The sequence below is a fragment of the Cricetulus griseus genome, chromosome 3 (assembly GCF_003668045.3).
Source record: "Cricetulus griseus strain 17A/GY chromosome 3, alternate assembly CriGri-PICRH-1.0, whole genome shotgun sequence".
Classification (NCBI taxonomy): Eukaryota; Metazoa; Chordata; class Mammalia; order Rodentia; family Cricetidae; genus Cricetulus; species Cricetulus griseus.
Window position 1 is genome coordinate 72,056,013 of NC_048596.1, and position 17,249 is coordinate 72,073,261.

The 17,249-nt window shown below is 40.9% G+C and overlaps 2 protein-coding genes across 6 annotated transcripts in view; one reads left to right on the forward strand and one right to left on the reverse strand.

Annotated features, from left to right (window-relative positions):
- Positions 1-2,859, forward strand: part of Mcmbp (minichromosome maintenance complex binding protein) — a 52,780-nt gene extending 49,921 nt beyond the window's left edge. For 2 of the 3 annotated variants that reach the window (XM_027404458.2, XM_027404457.2), the window contains exon 16: positions 363-2,387. In XM_027404458.2, the coding sequence (XP_027260259.1) occupies positions 363-489 (127 nt within the window). In that variant the 3' untranslated portion in view covers positions 490-2,387. Of the gene's footprint in view, positions 1-362; positions 2,388-2,575 lie in introns of those variants that run through there. The other variant, XM_035442174.1, reaches the window with a different exon arrangement.
- An 8-nt stretch (positions 2,860-2,867) lies between these two features.
- Inpp5f (inositol polyphosphate-5-phosphatase F) overlaps positions 2,868-17,249 on the reverse strand; it is a 110,671-nt gene continuing 96,289 nt past the window's right edge. For 2 of the 3 annotated variants that reach the window (XM_027404454.2, XM_027404453.2), the window contains 5 exons: positions 9,754-9,825; positions 8,605-8,678; positions 7,655-7,783; positions 7,055-7,142; positions 2,868-5,061 (listed from right to left, as the gene is read on the reverse strand). In XM_027404454.2, the coding sequence (XP_027260255.1) occupies positions 3,912-5,061; positions 7,055-7,142; positions 7,655-7,783; positions 8,605-8,678; positions 9,754-9,825 (1,513 nt within the window). In that variant the 3' untranslated portion in view covers positions 2,868-3,911. The remainder of the gene's footprint in view (positions 5,062-7,054; positions 7,143-7,654; positions 7,784-8,604; positions 8,679-9,753; positions 9,826-17,249) is intronic. The other variant, XM_027404455.2, reaches the window with a different exon arrangement.

Here is a 17,249-nt window from a genome sequence, read left to right on the forward strand (position 1 = left end):
CTTTTCTGAATAGAAACCGAGGAGGAGTGGGGGGTTGGATTGGTGCAGAGGGCCAGGTGGTGGTGGAGAGGAAGGGGAGAAAATTGTGGTCGGGATGCTAAAAAAGTATGATATTAAAAATCACTAAAAAAAAGAATGCCTACCTAATGAAAGTGCTTATTGAGGGTTCATATTTGCCAGTGATCTCAGCAGGAGAACAGTCTTGTTCTCTAAGCTTTTAAGAGTTGAGCACCCTCTAATTCTGGCTCTCCAGGGATTCCTTTGCTCATGTGTAGCTTCTGATGGGCTTTCAAAGATTTCCTAGTTGTTAAAACTTTAAGGTAATCTTCCTAACTCTAGGTAATTTTTAAATTTCAAACCAGGTTTCTGTCCCTGAGTGCTGGTCAGACAACACTATCAAGAGAACGATGGCTAAGAGCAAAGCAGCTGGAGTCTTCCAGAAAAAACAGGCTTCAGCAGCACAAATGTGTGAATGGGAATGAACTTTAGAGTTCTGAACTTAAGAAGAGAATGGGCAAGCTATAGCCTCCATGCTGTACAATTCAGATTCGTTTATAACATATTGTTTTATAGATAATTTGTATCTAAAAACAATGACTTTTCCTGAAATCAAGCCTGGTGACACCTAAAGTTTATATGATTCTCTGTAAGGGCTTTTACCTTACTGGTTTTATGGAGTTTTGGAGTTTGTTTTATAATTAGTTATGATGTACAAAAATGTCTTTGATATTAAAGGTTTAATTATGATAATGTTGCTGATCATACCATCTCCTTAGCTATAGCTCCATCTTAGGCCAGACTCTTGAAGTACCAGCTTCGCCTGAAGACAGTTACTGGAAGAACTGTGCCCTCACATTTCTCTCTCTGTGTTAATGCAGAATGGCTCTGGTCTAAGTGTATCTAGTCGGAATGTACTTGCCATTGATTCTTGTGAACTCTTGTAGTGTCATTTCTACATACCTGGCCATAGAAACCTTTTCCCACTTACAGTTGTTAAATACCCTGCAGAACTAGGCTTTCCCATGGCAGGGGTTCCCAGCTTTTAATTTAATGGACTAGTAATACTTCCAGAGATCTCTGGGGTAGAGTGGCCAGTTAATTTGCCAAGTCATTTGGGGAAAAAAAAAAAATCACTGTGATCACCATTTTGTTTTCATAAAAGGACACTCAGATAAGAGACTTCTTTCCTTGGAATAAATGCAGCTTTGTGAAGGTCACCACATTGTCCTTAGCTTTTCTCATACCCTGCATTTGGGAACTGTCATTTTAAGGGACTCTGAAGGGAATGCTACCCCATGGAACCTTACCCAAACATGGAAAATGAAAATACAAAAAAACCTATTTAAATTGTAAACTTTGATTGGGGGGGGGGTTAGAATCCTTCCTTCCTTCTGCTATGTATTGAACTCTGGCCCCTCACACATGCTGGAGAAGTGCTCTACAACTAAGCTACATTCTTAGCCTGTGGGGGTGGGTACTTTTAATAATTTTTCTCATTATTTAGCCAATTTGATGACTGTACTGGATTTTGAGCTTTTAATGTAAGTTTGTCAGATGGTTTCCACGTGTGTTAGATGAGTAACGTCATTTGCTAGTATAGTAAAGGCCATATAGTCACAGGTAGGTTTTCCTCAGACCTATTCATTTTGATATGCATATCTTCCTTCCTTCCTTTTTTCTTTCTTTTTTTCCCGAGACAGGGTTTCTCTGTGTAGCTTTGGAGCCTATCCTGGCACTCACCCTGGAGACCAGACTGGCCTCGAACTCACAGAGATCCATCTGCCTTTGCCTACAGAGTGCTGGGATTAAAGGCGTGCGCCACCAACACCCACCCAGCTTGATATGCATGTTTTCAAATAAACAAATGTTACTACTTGTCATTTGCAAATTAATATAGCATAACCTTCAGAAAGGTTAGAACATTGCTTTTAAGCTATGATGTACATGAAGATGAATTAATTTGGATACAAATGAATTAAATGGTCCCTTAATTTTCTCCTACTAAAGAGGCTTATGTTGACATTGTTAACCAAGGAAACAGGGTCAGCCCAATGAAAGGAACTACAAACTACCATTTCAGCATTATTTTCCTAGCCTCAAATCTATTTTTATAAGCTAATATAAATAATGTTCATATTAGAATTCTAACTGGTTTTCATTTTTATAACTGGTAGATAAGATCTTCCTTAAACCTTTGAAAATAAAATGTTCACGTAGATTTTTGAAAATGCATTTTCCTTGTCCTAGAACAGAGTTTTTAGTTTATCTTGTCAGACTGTACCAATGTAAACTGTAATTTACCACAGAGAAGTCATAACTTTGCTTGATCTTACAAAAGAGTTCCCTTGAGAGACCTTGTCCAGCAAATAAAACTTCCAAATAACCAGTACTGAGGGCATTTTTTATGAATTAGAAGCACAGAATGGCATCTACCCAAGTCAAACTAGAAGCGACTGGAACCTTCAGCCTTTTGAGGCATCATCTCTGCCATGTCTACACAATGGATGGTCCTGGTTGTAGCTCTTCATCTATACACCTCTTTGGAAATAACCATTCCCTTCACTTGTGTTGTCAGATTTCCCCATGGGTCACCTCTGTGGAAACGAACACATGAAGGAAACCCACCTGACTCAGCTATCAGCACTTAGCTGCTCAGAAGAGCCTGAACACAAAGATGGGAAAGAACAGACTGCAGCATCCAGTTTTTAATGTTTTGGTTGAAAATACAGTTTTCATTTTTAAAATAAGAACACATTAATTGAAAAGGTTCAAAACAAGTGTTTGTGGCAGACTTGGCATGTACTAATTCTTTGATTGAAAACCAAACTACTATTAAATGCTATGCAAGAAATTCTCACACACAGTGATGCTTTGAATTACAGTGTTACTTTAATAGTCACAAGACTTGACACTTCTAATAAATAACAAAAGCAGGAATGCTTATTACCAGAGTTACAACACAGTGACAACAGACATCATGTTCATTTGAGAGTCATTTCACCAGAGTAAGGCTCTACGGATGCCAGAGACATTGATACCTCCTGGAATGTGCCCTCACTGCTTTCTTACTCTGGGATACACAAGAGGCCAGTATCCTTGCCAGTCAGTTACTGTGTAAAACCAGTATTAACCAACACTTGAGGTTTTCCGTAGTTCTTGAACCTTCAAGAGATGCTAAATGTTCCCCTTGAAAGAGTTAAAACTTGGCATTTCTAAAGAGTCCTAGAGTCAGCCAGTATACATGATCTTATATTCCTGAAGCAAGTGTTTGTTCACGTATTTGGGAGAGAAGAAAATATCAGAGAAATTGGGGTCAATCAGATGAAAATACGTTGTTTCACCATTATTGATTCTCAACTTCATCGAGAATGATTAAGCTGGTAAGACTACTTTTTTTAATTTAGTACTTCTACACACTAGTAAAAGTTACTAAAATCTAAATGTATAATTTCCCTCATAAAGGCAGTGTACAGGAATGAACCTGATAGAGCAGGAAAATGCTAATTCTTTAAATGGGTGTATCCACACTGCATCTGCTTCACAGACTACTCCCCTTCCCCCTCCAAACACCAGCTTGGTTCTTTCCTGAACCTTCCCGAGTGAGACCAACAAACCACTCTGTGGTGTATTTGCTACTCTGGCCTACAGTCCAGGATGGTACTTAGAGTCTATATATTTGAAAATTTCCTCAGGTTCAAACTCCTTGGGAAACAATCAATGATAAACATAATTAGAATTTGCAATCCCTAAACTCAGTACAGGTTAAAATAGCCTCATAAGGCTGGTCTGTGGTGGAGCACATCTTTAATCCCAGCACTTGGGACAAAACCTGTTCAGAAAGTCAAACAAAAACCTTCTGGGTGAGAACTTCATTTTGAATTTTTAAAAACCATAGGCTTGTGACTAAAAATCTAAATCTGAATTATTCGTGTCTGGCATTGTGTAAACATATTTTTAAGTTCATTTTGCTGAATTTCATTAGCTACTTCAGGTTCTGCTGGACTCTTCTGAACTTTGGCCACTGCCAAGTTTATCCCATGAGTTAGCCCAGCTTGGGTAATACTAGCGACTTGGACCATGGAACTGCGGATCTTTGCAAAGGGAGAGACTGCTCTGCTGCTGCTGCTCTCTGAAGAAGGAGTCACACAAAGCCCCGCCTCTAATTCCAGCAGGCTAGACCCGGAGCTGGGACTCTTCTGAGAGACCACAGAATGTACTGGTTCAACTGATAAAAACTGTGGGCCTGTCAAAGAACAAGAGACATTTAACTGGGATGGTCGAGAAGGCATCTGTCCCATTGACTGTGACTGGTTTTCTTCATTAGAAACATTGTTAGTCTTTTGATTTCCTTCCACAATATTCTGAGACACAGACCTGGTCTCTGACAGCTCAGTCATTTTATTGTGTGCATCCTGTACAAATCTGTGGCAGTAAACATCCACAGGCTTGGCAAAGCCCATCAGTACGCGTATGTTGTCAGCTGAAGGACTTCTCTTCAAGGGAGACTCCTGGCCTTTTGCAAGCCCATTTCCATGACCAACAGTAGCCTCGGAAGGAACATGAATGCTAACATCAGTGCTGCTGGCAGACTGGGACCGACTGCCTAATCGAGGTGCTGAAGCAATAATACCACAGCTTGGGAGAATATAATCTGTTGGCCCTACACTCTCTAAAGAATTGGCTAGCTGCTTGTCTTCCTGGGACTTGGAATTTGTAAGGAATTCATCAGAGTGGTACGAATCATTATCTGAAGACATGTCCCCATCAGACTCCCCTTGGACCTGATTATCCATCACTCCCGAGTTTTCCATAGTCTCAAGACTACTGTCTGACTTCCAAAGATTGACTTTTAAGTTTGGTTTTAGAAAGTTAACTTTCATTTCAGGCTTTGTAAAGTTTCCTAATTTTCGTAGGCTGCCAATGTTCACATTGGATTTGGTCTGCTTTACTTTTTGATTTAGAGATGAAAATTTGCTCATTAGAAAACTTTTCCCCTGGGCCAGAGAGCCTTGGTTTTGAGATCTGATACCAATGATGTCTTCGTGAGGCTTACTGCTTTTCCTATAAGTTAGAAGAGAAAACAAGTTAATTCCTCATGGAATTTAAAGTACCCATACCAACTAACATCAGTGAAAATGCTTTATAAGTAGCCCACGTTTCTTGGAAGCAGGGCACTACTAACTGATAAATTCAAATAACTGGAAATGACACTAAAACACCATAGAAAAAATATGACTAAAATCTTTCTAGAAGACACATTAAAACAGGTGTAACTAAAGTTTTACTTATACACTAAATACTACACCGCAACATATAAAGATTCATATCTTGTTACTTTTAGCACCAGGTTTTTTTTTTTTAAACATTTTATTTATTATGTATACAGTCTATACAGTCTTCTGCCTGCATGCCAGCAGAGGGCACCAGATCTCATTCAAGGTGGTTGTGAGCCACCATGTGGTTGCTAGGAATTGAACTCTGGACCTTTAGAAGAACAGTCAGTGTTCTTAACCGCTGAGCCATCTCTCCAGCCCCAGCACCAGGTCTTTAAAATGGTCAGTGTGCAGTAATGTGATTACAGCATAACTGAACTGGGACCAGTCACATTTCAAAAGTCATGGCCTCATGTGGTATGAGGCTGTCATTCTGAGAAGTGCAGTGACTGTCACCACAGATACAGGTCTAAGGCTCCAGGAGAGCACTTGCTGACTGTAGTGGAGACCTGCCAGAATTCCAAGCAGTCTACATGGCTCCAGGTCAGTCAACTCAATTTTTTTTTTATTTTTAAAGATCTGAGATATATAATATACTTAATCTGTGTTTTCCTTTGTCATCAAATGTCTCAGCATGTCTATCCTCAGGTCACCATGCAGAATCACCTACCACAGGAGCACTGCCGGAAGAGTAGGTACCTGAAGAGCTGTCACAATTAAGAGTGGACAGGAACAGCTCTACCTACCTACCCTAGTGGAGCAGGACCATGGAGACTGACCAGTGCTCAGGAGGAGGAACACACTGTAAACCTGAAATTACCTGTGGATAGGAATTCATGTTTAAAATATATTTCCTCTGTATACTCTGTATTGGGATGTGCCCTCTGGTCACTGAGAGCAGAAAAAGCATCAGTTGTGGTCAGAGCAGACAGGACTTTCTCTTAATTCCTGTGAGCCATGTTTCATCACAATTTTTATAAGTACTCCTTAGCTAGGTACTCGGAAAGGCTAGCATTTGCATTAAAAACATCTGGATATTGAGATATAATGTAAATACCCCGTCACTTGAGAAAATAAAAACCTGAATCTGTTAAGAATCCCTTAAACTGAGGATAAGGTCTCTAAGGTGCTGTAGGGTTAAGGGAGTGGAAAACAAAAGGGAAGCCGTCCCCCTCAAAGTACATCCTAGACCCTCTTCTAAGGAAATCAACTAAGCATGAAAAGAAAAGGCAACAACCAGACTTTGTACCAGTTGGGTTTTAAAACTATGTGCTAGGTGTTTCTCAAAGAACATCACCATTCAATCTGCCACCCTTCTGATATTTCATTATCTCAACAGGTAACAAAACAGAAGGACTGTGACGATTAAGTATCTTCCTCGGGGTTCCAGGGTGAGTAACAGAATCTACAATCAACAGAGTGCTAACTTTATTTTCACAGCTAGTCATGGTATGCACTCCAATCCCTGCATTCTGGGGCTGAGGCAAGATCAAGAATTGAAGCTAGATCCTGTCTCACCAAAGCCAAAGGGTCTTTAGCTTGTTGGTATATGATTTTCCTAGCATGCAAGATACCATGTGTCTAGTCTCCAGCACAATATAAAATGGGTCTGGCGGCATAAGTCTAATGCCAACACTGGGTGTTGTTTTTAATTATATTTCTTAGGAGCAGTGTTATAATGGTGTTTGGCTAGATGTTGGCTATTTTGGGGTTTTGTTCCTGTTTTAAGACAGGCTCTCTATACCCAGTCTGGCCTTGAACACTTCCACCTCACAGATGCTGGCATTTCAGGTGTACACTGCTGGATCTGGCTCTAAATGATGTCTTCTTTTGATACTGACCTCTCAAGCTTCTTCTCAACTATGGGAACATCCAGCCCCATGGCTTGCTTGGTGATCTGTAGCATCTCTGCAATGCACTGAAGAGTATCTGAAATCCAAACACAGCCCTTACTAATTCCCCAAATGCTAGAATATTTAACTTGTGGCCACAGATTTAAATACTAGTTTATTGCCTATAACTTACAGAACTATTGCTTTTTCACTATCCTCCACCCTACTAATTCAAAGTGTTGTAAATGATGATTTTTAACAGAAGAAAGAGTCAAAAGCAAAAAAGCGAAATGAACAGCAATTAGAGCTCATGGGGATCCAATCTCTGTGTGAGGCACGGGATAGCAGCCTTGAACAAGTAGTGGTCCATGTCTGCCTCGAGAAAAGCCTGAGAACCCATAGAACTTCCTTCAGGACCAAACACTACAATTCCCACCACACAGCCCCTTGCCTAAACTACACCATCCATTCAGAAAGGAACAGAGATCTGAATCTCAAGAGGTCATTTCTTCTACCAGTGTCCAAAGCAACAGACTTGTAATAGACACAAAACTATTACTAAATTTGTATCTGAATAATTTTACTTTTCCTCTTTTTTTTTTTTTTTACCTTTCCCATCTTCTTCTGGACTGCGTATCACAGCTCTCAGTGTGTGGAAGTAACCACTCGCTTCTTTACATTTATAGTGTAGTCGCATGCAGGAGAACTTTGGTTTTCCAAAAAGAGTAGGTTCAGGACCTAACACAAATGAGTATGCTTAAAATTTTGCTTTTTCATATAACATTTTCTTCCTTTACTTCAAACACACAGTTAATTGTAAGCATATTTCTTTTCAGAATCTAAATAAAAATAAATTATAAGCTTATGGCAATTTGTAAAAATGGGTTAGGTTTTTTTTGGGGGGGTGTAGTGGTTTTCTGGTTTCTCAAGACAGGGTTTCTGTGTAATAACCCTAGCTGTCCTGGAATTCACTTTGTAGATCAGGCTGGCCTCGAATTCACAGAAACCCTCCTGCCTGTCTCCTGAGTACTGGAATTAAAGGTGTGTGCTATCACCTCCCATTATAAAAATGGTTTGTTTTATTTATTACTTATTTCTTATGTATACGGTGTTCTGCCTGCATGTATGCCAGAAGAAGGCACCCAGATCTCATTATAGATGGGTGTGAGCTACCATGTAGTTTCTGGGAATTGAACTCAGGTCCTCTGGAAGAGCAGCCAGTGCTCTTAACCTCACTCCAGCCCCCATTAAAAAAAAAAAAAAAAAAAGTTTTATAGCATGTGTTCATCATGGGTTTCATTATTAGATTTCATGTTTGTACATGTCTTCCAGCCCTAACAAGGCACCCCTGTTCTGCTCTCTGTTCTGTCACAAACGTGATTTAATGAGGCCATGAGAACACTTCTTCAGTAGTAATTGCTTAGGCTTTTTGCACTGGTGTTACCTTCACAAGGCACAATATGAAAGCAGCCATACACATCACTGAAGAAAAAAAGGGAAGTCCATCACCACAGGTGGCTTGGAATATCTGTTGTGTGAGTTAATGTGTTTGCATTTACCTATTTCTATTTTTTCCAGGTCTTCTAGGCTTAGCCGTTGATACTGGTTTACTTTATCAACTTCGTCATCATAACTAGGGAAAGGGAATAAAAAGAGAGTTAAAAGCAAATGTCTGTTTGGCTTTGACTCCAAAGCTGAGGTACTATGTAACAAGTTACATATAATTAAAATAAAATCTTCCCAGCATGCATTCTAGAATGAAGTGAAACATCGACCTACCTACCTACTACCTACCTACCTACCTACCTACCTACCTATCAAGAGCAACAGCCCAGCACTCAGGAGGCAGAAGCAGGCGGATCTGTGTGAGTTCCAGACAAGACAGCCACGGCTACGTAATAGACAGAAGACACTGTCTTTTTTTTTTTTTTTAAGGTAACACATGCAGTTTAACAACTAATGGAAAATTTTACATCCAAAAAGGAAATCAATTACAAGGCAAAAATAATTTCACTTTTATAAACAAAATGAAAACAAACCTAGTTAAAATTGGTTTGGAACCCCCTAGTTAAGGAATAATAATGACTAATGGGTCTGATACCTGAATTAAGAAAGATAAGGGTCTTGGCCAGTGCTAAAAGGCTTGTGGAACGACAGGAAAATGGCCACTCAAAACAAGCCGAAAGGAATGGCACCATTTAATTAGGATATACACGTTAAATCTGTATCCCGGACAGCGCCAGAAACAGGCACTTCAGCTTTGGTAGTGACACGGTTAACTGTCTTTTTGGAGATGGCGCTAACAGACCACCAAAGTCACATAATTGATCATATGCTTGTAACCAAGGAGACACTGAAAGTCACATAATCGTATGCTTGTAACCATGGAGATACTGGCGTGCGCATGCGCACACACAAGCCGTGTCTCTGCAGAGCTGCATCATTGGATGGCAAAAAGCTGCAAGGAATTCGCTAACAATGGGGAAAGTACAGTAAGACCAGCCTTGTTGCACGGCCGCAGGGTCCAGGTTTTGATGAACACCAAGTGATACTAAACAGAAACAGTGATAACTCAATTTTCAAACATGATTTAAAGGGCTCAATGGAATTTCATACAGACATGAAAACAACCAAAAACATTAGGAATTCTCAAAGCAAATTATTTGCCAAAAAACAAAACTAAAAGCTTTAAATCAGTGACAACTTACTAGGCCACGTAGTAGGCAGAGTTGGAAAGCAGGAGGAGCACATCCACATCTCTGTGAGCAGCATCGGTGAGGCTGAACAGACATGATACCCAAATTATTTTCATCCACTTTTTTTTTTTTTTGCAAGCATATCCCTACTTAGTTATACTTCTAAAGTTAAATTTAATACTAAAACATCTATCCATTTGGGGAAAAGAAAAAATCTTAAAACAAATCTCTCCTCACCCCCACCTTTGAGGAGGTGGGGGTGGATCTGGGTAAGGAAGAATAGAAGAGCCCGAGCTAAAGGGAGGCCTGTTCCTGGACATGGCCAGAAGGGGGCGCAGTCTTCAAAAAAAGGACAATGTAAGAGCGGAATTAGACAGTGATAGAGGTGGTTACTGGGAAGAAGAAAAGAAAATGTGACACCCAGAAGGAGAAATCATGTTAATTCACATTCGTCAGTGTTCAAAATAGCATGCTAGACACCAAGGGTATTTTTGCACTACTAGAAAACAGCTATTTTGAAAGAGCCTTAGATAAATGAAGCAGATGTGAACATGGAGTAAGGCAAACCACTCTCCCATTTTCTCAATATAGATTTCACTTGGTTTTCAAGGAATCAGTACACACTGCCCAAGGCCATTTTGTCGCATTTCCCCCACTTCAAATACGGAAACAGATTAGACTATAATTCAGTTGAGTGAACCATTGAACCACTATTAAACCATTGAGGACATCAGTAAGATGCACATCTTTGAAATTTTTCTAATAAGAAAACAGCCAAGGATTAAAATAGATTAAGAAGTCAACAAGCAGGTATAATCCAAACTCAAACGGAAATTTTAACCTAAATCTAATCTGGCATGAGAAGTCTTCCCAGCCAGATCGATAAAACTACATTCTGATGGCTGATTTTTAGATTCCGCCAGAATATCTTGCTTTAGGATTATCAAAGAACAAGCAAAAAAAAACAAAACAGACAAAAAGCCAAATAGGAAATACCTATTGTAGATGGAATTGAAGCCACTAATTAATTTGCCAAGAATGAGGTCATTGTTAGAGGTACTACTACATGGATTTATGAAAACCTTCACTTTGGTTTTCTGCGCAATACCACCTTGTTGCAGTCTAAATACAACAGTTTTAATTTTAAATGAATTCCTCAATTTCGCCTACACGTAAGACCTCAATGAATGAGCTAGCACGGAAGCAACTAATAAAACACAGACTGATCCTGGCAGCCAATATCTGAGTAAGAGAACATTAAATTAAGCAACCCCGCAGCTTCACAGAAAATAACAGATACAGTAAAAGGGATGGAGATTTTCACATGGATACTTACTGCATTGTGAAAACTGTTGCTTGAGCCGAACCATACCACGCCACAAAAATTACATCATGACACAATTTTTATACAAAAAAAAAAAAAAAAGCTAATTACAGTGTTAACTTCCATCCTGGCTGCCTATTCTAGAGTTAGTATTTACATGAGTCAAAAACGGTATGTCCTTATCTAGAAGGATTTGGCGCGAAACAAGTTGTCGAATGTTGTCAGCCTGGTTTCCCCTCCAGCCCCATTTTTACTGTAATCTTAGGTGTAGTATATAATCCCCCTGCCCATACACCCACCCCCTACCCTTAAAAAAGAAAAAGAAAAACCCCTTATTTATAACTCCCCCCACCCCCAGCATTGCAGCTTTTCACTGCTACCCTAATCATTTTTGTTTTCCCACCACTGTGGCAAACCCTCCTTCCACACTATAAAAACAAAAATTGCCAAAACCACATGCAGCCTGACCACAGAGACAATGGTAGCATAAAAGGCCCTGTCTTCTGGGGACATTAACATCAAGCTTTGGAAAAGAATCAATTTACAAGAAAAATACAGCCCAAGTCCCACAAAGAGGAGGAAGTCTTAAAAGTCATGGCTAGAACGCCATCGGACTTGGGCTCTGCAGCGTTGGCAGGTGGTACACGAGGCGCTGGGGGCGGTGGCCGAAGAGAGCATGGCATCCTCTCTCTGCACGGCACGCAAAGAATTGGAGAGATGGCTCTGAGTTCAACTGCCAGCAACCACATGGTGGCTCATAGCCACCTTGAATGAGATCTGGTACCATCTGCTGGCGTGCAGACATAAGACTGAATACATAATAAAAATAAAATCTTTATAAAAAATGGCAGGCACTGTTGCGAAGCCTTCACCAGTCACGCCCACTTCCGCTGCGGCGGACTACCACTGCACGTGCGCACTGCATCTTGCACATCTTGTACCCTCGGTGGAGAGCACAGACCCAGGCCTGTAGAAGTGGGGATAGGAGGGCTTTCGCCTCGGTGCGACCTGATAGCAGAGCTTTCCTACTGTTGCGGCGCGCCCTTGTCCAACAGCAACACCCGGCCGAAGGGCAGCGGAGCAGAGCGCAGGGGAGAGCCAACAGCCTCTGCAGTTCCGCAGGTGTTCAGCGCCCCTCTCCTAGTTCCTTCCGAATCTAAGTCTCCTCTCTGCAGTCTCTGAAGTCCGGCTGTTTGGCAGCAACTGGGGCAGCCAGGCGAAGGCAGGAGAGCTGCTCCTATCCGGTGTCTGCAGGGACAGCCCGCTGAGCGCCGCGCTGCCGCCGCACTGCGCACACACCAGATGCGGTGCGCAGCAGCTGATGCCGCCAGGCTGGACAATTCCCACGGCCACTTCTGGCCTCCCCTACGTAAGCCTCTGGTAATCTGCTTTCCACAACAGTTTACGCCAGTACTGCAGTAATGTGGCAAAATTTGAGGCTCTGCCCAAACAGTCTTCAGAACAACGTCCTGATCCTACCTTATTCCCCGGACAGAATCTTACGTCTTGAGAAAAATCTGATATAGCTCAAGGCAGGCGGTGAGTTCACGGAAGAGGCACTTGCTATACAAGCCCGGAGCCCCGAGTTCCATCTAAACCTACTCTTTCACGCAGAACAGTCGTGTTTGGGCGCTCTCGCTCCTCCCCCCCTCCCCCCCCCCACCAAATACTTTTTTGGTGTCGTCACATGGTGTGACAAACTCGTTAGGAACCAGGCTGGTCTCAAAAATCACTGAGATCTGCCCAGCCTCTGTCTCTTAGCACTGGGATTAAAGCATTGTGCCAGCTTGCCCAGAGCTACTTTGTCTTCCACCAGGCGCCCAACCATTTTGCGTCCCTATCTGTATTCAGTTAACAAACATACAATGATTAATGGCGACTGAACCCTCCAGCTTGTGGGGGACCGAATATCCCTGTTATGGAATAACAGAGTGAAAGCAAGTACAGGAGATTTTAGAGTTTAAAAGTTTTAAAAGGATCTTTCCCGCTTGCAAAAGCCACTGCCATGGTGCAGCATTTCGAGTAGCGCAGGGTCTTGGGAAGACATAGGTGTGGCCTCGCATACACGCAGGCCCTTAGGAGATATCTAGGAATGTAATGGAGAACAGAAAACTCCAAGCCTACTTAGGGGTGGCTGGATGGGAAAGAATATACAGGACCAATGATTGGGATCAGCAGGGAGAAACAGTTAATAAGTACCAAGATGGAGAGCCTTCACCTCCTTCATTTTAAGCTGGAAATACAGAAAGGCAAATACTCAATGGTAAAATTCAGCAAGAGCTAAGAGACTTGGAAATTTTAGCGAAATTGCTTACAGGAGATAAGAAATTTACTGGTTTCCATGGATCAGGGAAAATGGCTCAGGGGAATATAGCAGGATACATGTGTCAATATCATTCGAACAGCTCTAGGAATTAATAATGGCTTACGTCCAGTATGGACCAATAGAGGTTCATAGGGAATATTACTGTAGAAATCTTACCCCTAGGAAATTGAAAACGGGTAACCAAGGCCTGCCAGTCAGGAGGAGAAAATTTGTTATAGAGAGTAGGCAGAGACCTAGGGAGTTAGTTCAGAATTGGTTTCTAGGCCTGTGTGGACATTATACAAAAAAATTAGGGACACAGGTGTTAGAACTCTGATTGTGAAATAGCTAGCTTATGATAATATTGGTAATGCATGCCAGGCCTCACAGGAAGAGGACTGATGTGGCGAGTTCATTAAGAATTGTTTAGATATGGACCTAGCTTATACTCAGGGATTAGCGATGGTGGCTGCCTTACAGGAAATTCAGTTAAAAATAAGTTATACCTACAAAGAAAGCCAGGCACAGGGAGAAAGAAATGCACAGAGCCTTCTAGAGGTTGCTTCTAGAGGTCAGCCGTGGCAGCCGCGGTCTGCCGGCCCTCAGCCAGCGGCTTGGTACTACCACGTGCAGGCGTCTGTGGCAGGCTAGACAAAATGGCTGCCGGGGCGGCAGACAGCCTGCCTCCTCGTGGTAACTTACAGCCTCGGGAGGTGCCGCCATGGTTGATGGCTAATTAATGTATATAAATGCTATTGATACAGCCAGACAGAAACTGTTTTTGAGACTTATAGAGGAGAAAGGGCAGCAAATTTAAGCTTAGAATTGTTCAAATTTTGGATGCTCATATTTCAATGATTGGCTATAGCTGCTATGTTAGAAATTTCAATTAGGGATTTTTCTTTTCAACAAATTGATCATAACCTAGGCAAAAGGAGAAATGTGAGACGTATGCAAGTTATGGATGAATGGTGTGGCCACACCTGGATGCGTGATGTGATTGTGAATTTATGAATGCAGATGAATGGAAATGCCTAAATTGCCTTGGATATGATTAGAGAGATATTTACATTGCCTCAGATATTGTTTAAAAAATATCAAAATCACTTTAACATGGTCAAAAGGAGCATCCAGTCAGTCAGTCAATGTCTTAGCAGAAAAAAAAAAATTTGATTTCAGCCCTAGGAGACAGTCAATTAAAAAGTTAACAAAGGCCTATAGTGTTAGCTTAAAGGCATGAGGAATCTATGGATGATTCTATAAAAATTTGACAGATGAGAGGATACAGGTCTTACTGAATTTTTATGGTTAAAAAAGGAAATCTAGAAAATTAAAGTTGATACATGATTTTTAAAAAGGGGTTTGTGAAAAGCCTCAGGAAAGAGCCAACCAGTTAGATTCACAGCTTGAATGTGTCTTTACATATGCAAATTTAAGCCAGGTCAGCCAAGATGCAAATGAGGTCTTATCAGCTTGTCAGCTTCGAAGGTTAGATTAGAAAAGGCTACTCAGAAACTTTAAATAAACCTGGAGAATTGTTAAAAGTCATATGTTATATTCTAAAGAAATTAAGGCTTAATAGATAACAATTGGAAAAGATAGTTTAAAATCTTTAAATGAGTTTTTTAGAATGTTATAAAAACCATTACCATGGTTCACCAGCCTAAATATTTTAAACTCTTATTTTAAAGCATTAGCCTATATGATACAAAAATGCCATATAGATTTTAGGAAGTATTTTAGGAGAAAACCAAGTATGATACATGTCTCCTACTCTAAGCAACAGTTTAATTGGTGGTTTCAGAACAATGAACCTTGGGCGATTGCTCAGTTTTCAGGAAGAATTAATAATCAGTTTCTAGCTCATGGACTGTTACAATTTGCACTAATGCATCTTTTGTATTTCCAAAATTGTAAAAAGCAGTCCTGTAAAAATATGCTGTTAGTTTTTACCAAGTGACAACGCTAGTCACTGAGCAACCCTGCCCTTCACCTCAACTACTACAAAGTATTCCAGACCTTGGACAAGAGGACAACGGAATCCACTTTCCCGGCGTTGCTTGGGCCAACGGTAGGCAAGTCTTCCTATAGTCTAATCCACAGGTCACATGCTATCAGCAAGAAGGCAGGTGTCCTGCAGCCCACTACTATGGATGGAGGACCTTGGGGATGGCTGTCCATGCAGCCTGCTGGCAAGTCTCTGTTATTCTTTAATCATTGATTCAGGTAAAATCTTATCCTTCTCAAGAACTCTGATGCTTTTGACGACTGGTAGTCTTGCCAGCTTAAAGCAAAACAGATTCCAGGAACAGGTATTTTAGGGTTTATCTATGTGAAGATAGGAAAGTCTAAGATGTAGAAAAGTCTGAGAATGTAGTTATGAAGGCCTGAGGATAAAAAGGCTTAAATGATGATAAAATGAGTTGAGACATTAAAAAGAATGAAATATGTTCCGGATTTCTCTATTTCTCATGCTACTGTTCATAGTCAGTTCTACAATACCACTATATGATCATAACTACAAGGTCAAGATTAAGATGCTTTTCATTGTCCAAAAAAAAAAAAATCTATTTTTAAATGGTAATACTTTTAGCCAAGTTGCTTCTAACATGAATATGCTTCTAACATGTCTGATACTTATGTTTCCACAAACTCTAAGGATTCTTGTAAGTTCCAGGGAGCCGAATCAGATCCAAACAGGTCAGATTCACTCCAGGTAACATTCAACCTTTCCCCGGTCCCAAATTCCCTTCACTCATCTTGGGACTCCTTGGGAACCCTTCCCTCATCTTACAATCTTCCCCTCAAATGACAGGACCTAAGGAAAAAAAAATTTTCTAAACTCAATCTTGTCTTCTGCTCTGCCAACATCTTGCCAGGTCTAAGAGGCTCCAGGGAGTTCAGTACAGCCTGAACTGCAATGAAACAACCAGCTACCCCAGGACGTGGCAGCACCCCAACCTTCTTGGGTCCCCCAAAGATGGTCAACGCCCCCCACATCAGCAGGAAGCAGTCTTGAGAATTTGACGCCCTTATTCCTTAACCTGCCATGTCTAACACCCCACCTTTTTAATAATAAGTAGAGGTGGGAATGAAAGGTTCAGGCATTATGCTGGCCTGCCCCTGTTACCTGGTGGAACAGGCAATACCCTGGTCAGCCCAAGGTTCCATGGGAACTAAGTCTGCACGCAGATACAGAGGACCCCTTTAAAAGATAGGCCCCTGCTCATTTACGCTCTCTGTTCTCCTCTCTCTGTTTCCCTGCTCTGTTTCCTCTCAGCTTCCTTTCTACTCTCTCTCACCTATGTGCTCTCTCTATGGCGACCAGCCATGGCGGTCAGCCATTTACCCCTGTTTTTCTTCTTAGTCTCCCTATTCTGCCGGGCCTTATAATAAACTTATAGTCTTATGTCTCATGTCTCAGCATTCCTCTTTTCTTCTTTTTAAACAAAAGAATAACAGTTCTATTTGGAGTCACTTACATATTAATAGGAAGGAATAGATAGAGCAGACAGCTCTGGCTTCAGCTCAAATAATCAAATTGCAAGCTGTTGCAATGGCCTTTCAGATCCTGGTAAATAATTCATTTTAATTTATATATTAACAGTCACTATGTATTTAAGGCTCTTGAGGTAATAGAGAGAATTCCATATATAGGGTCCAATATTAGATTAAAATATTATTTGAGCAAATTCAAAATGTTATTCACCTAAGAGAATTATCATGTTTATGGGTCACACGGGGAACCTATTAAATAGGCCTTTCCCTGATTACTAGCCAAATGGAATAAATTAACTGATTAACAAAATCGGTTGATTTGCCTCAAATAGAAAAAGCTCGACAGGCTTGTAACTTTCTTCATAATAACAAAAGTCTAAG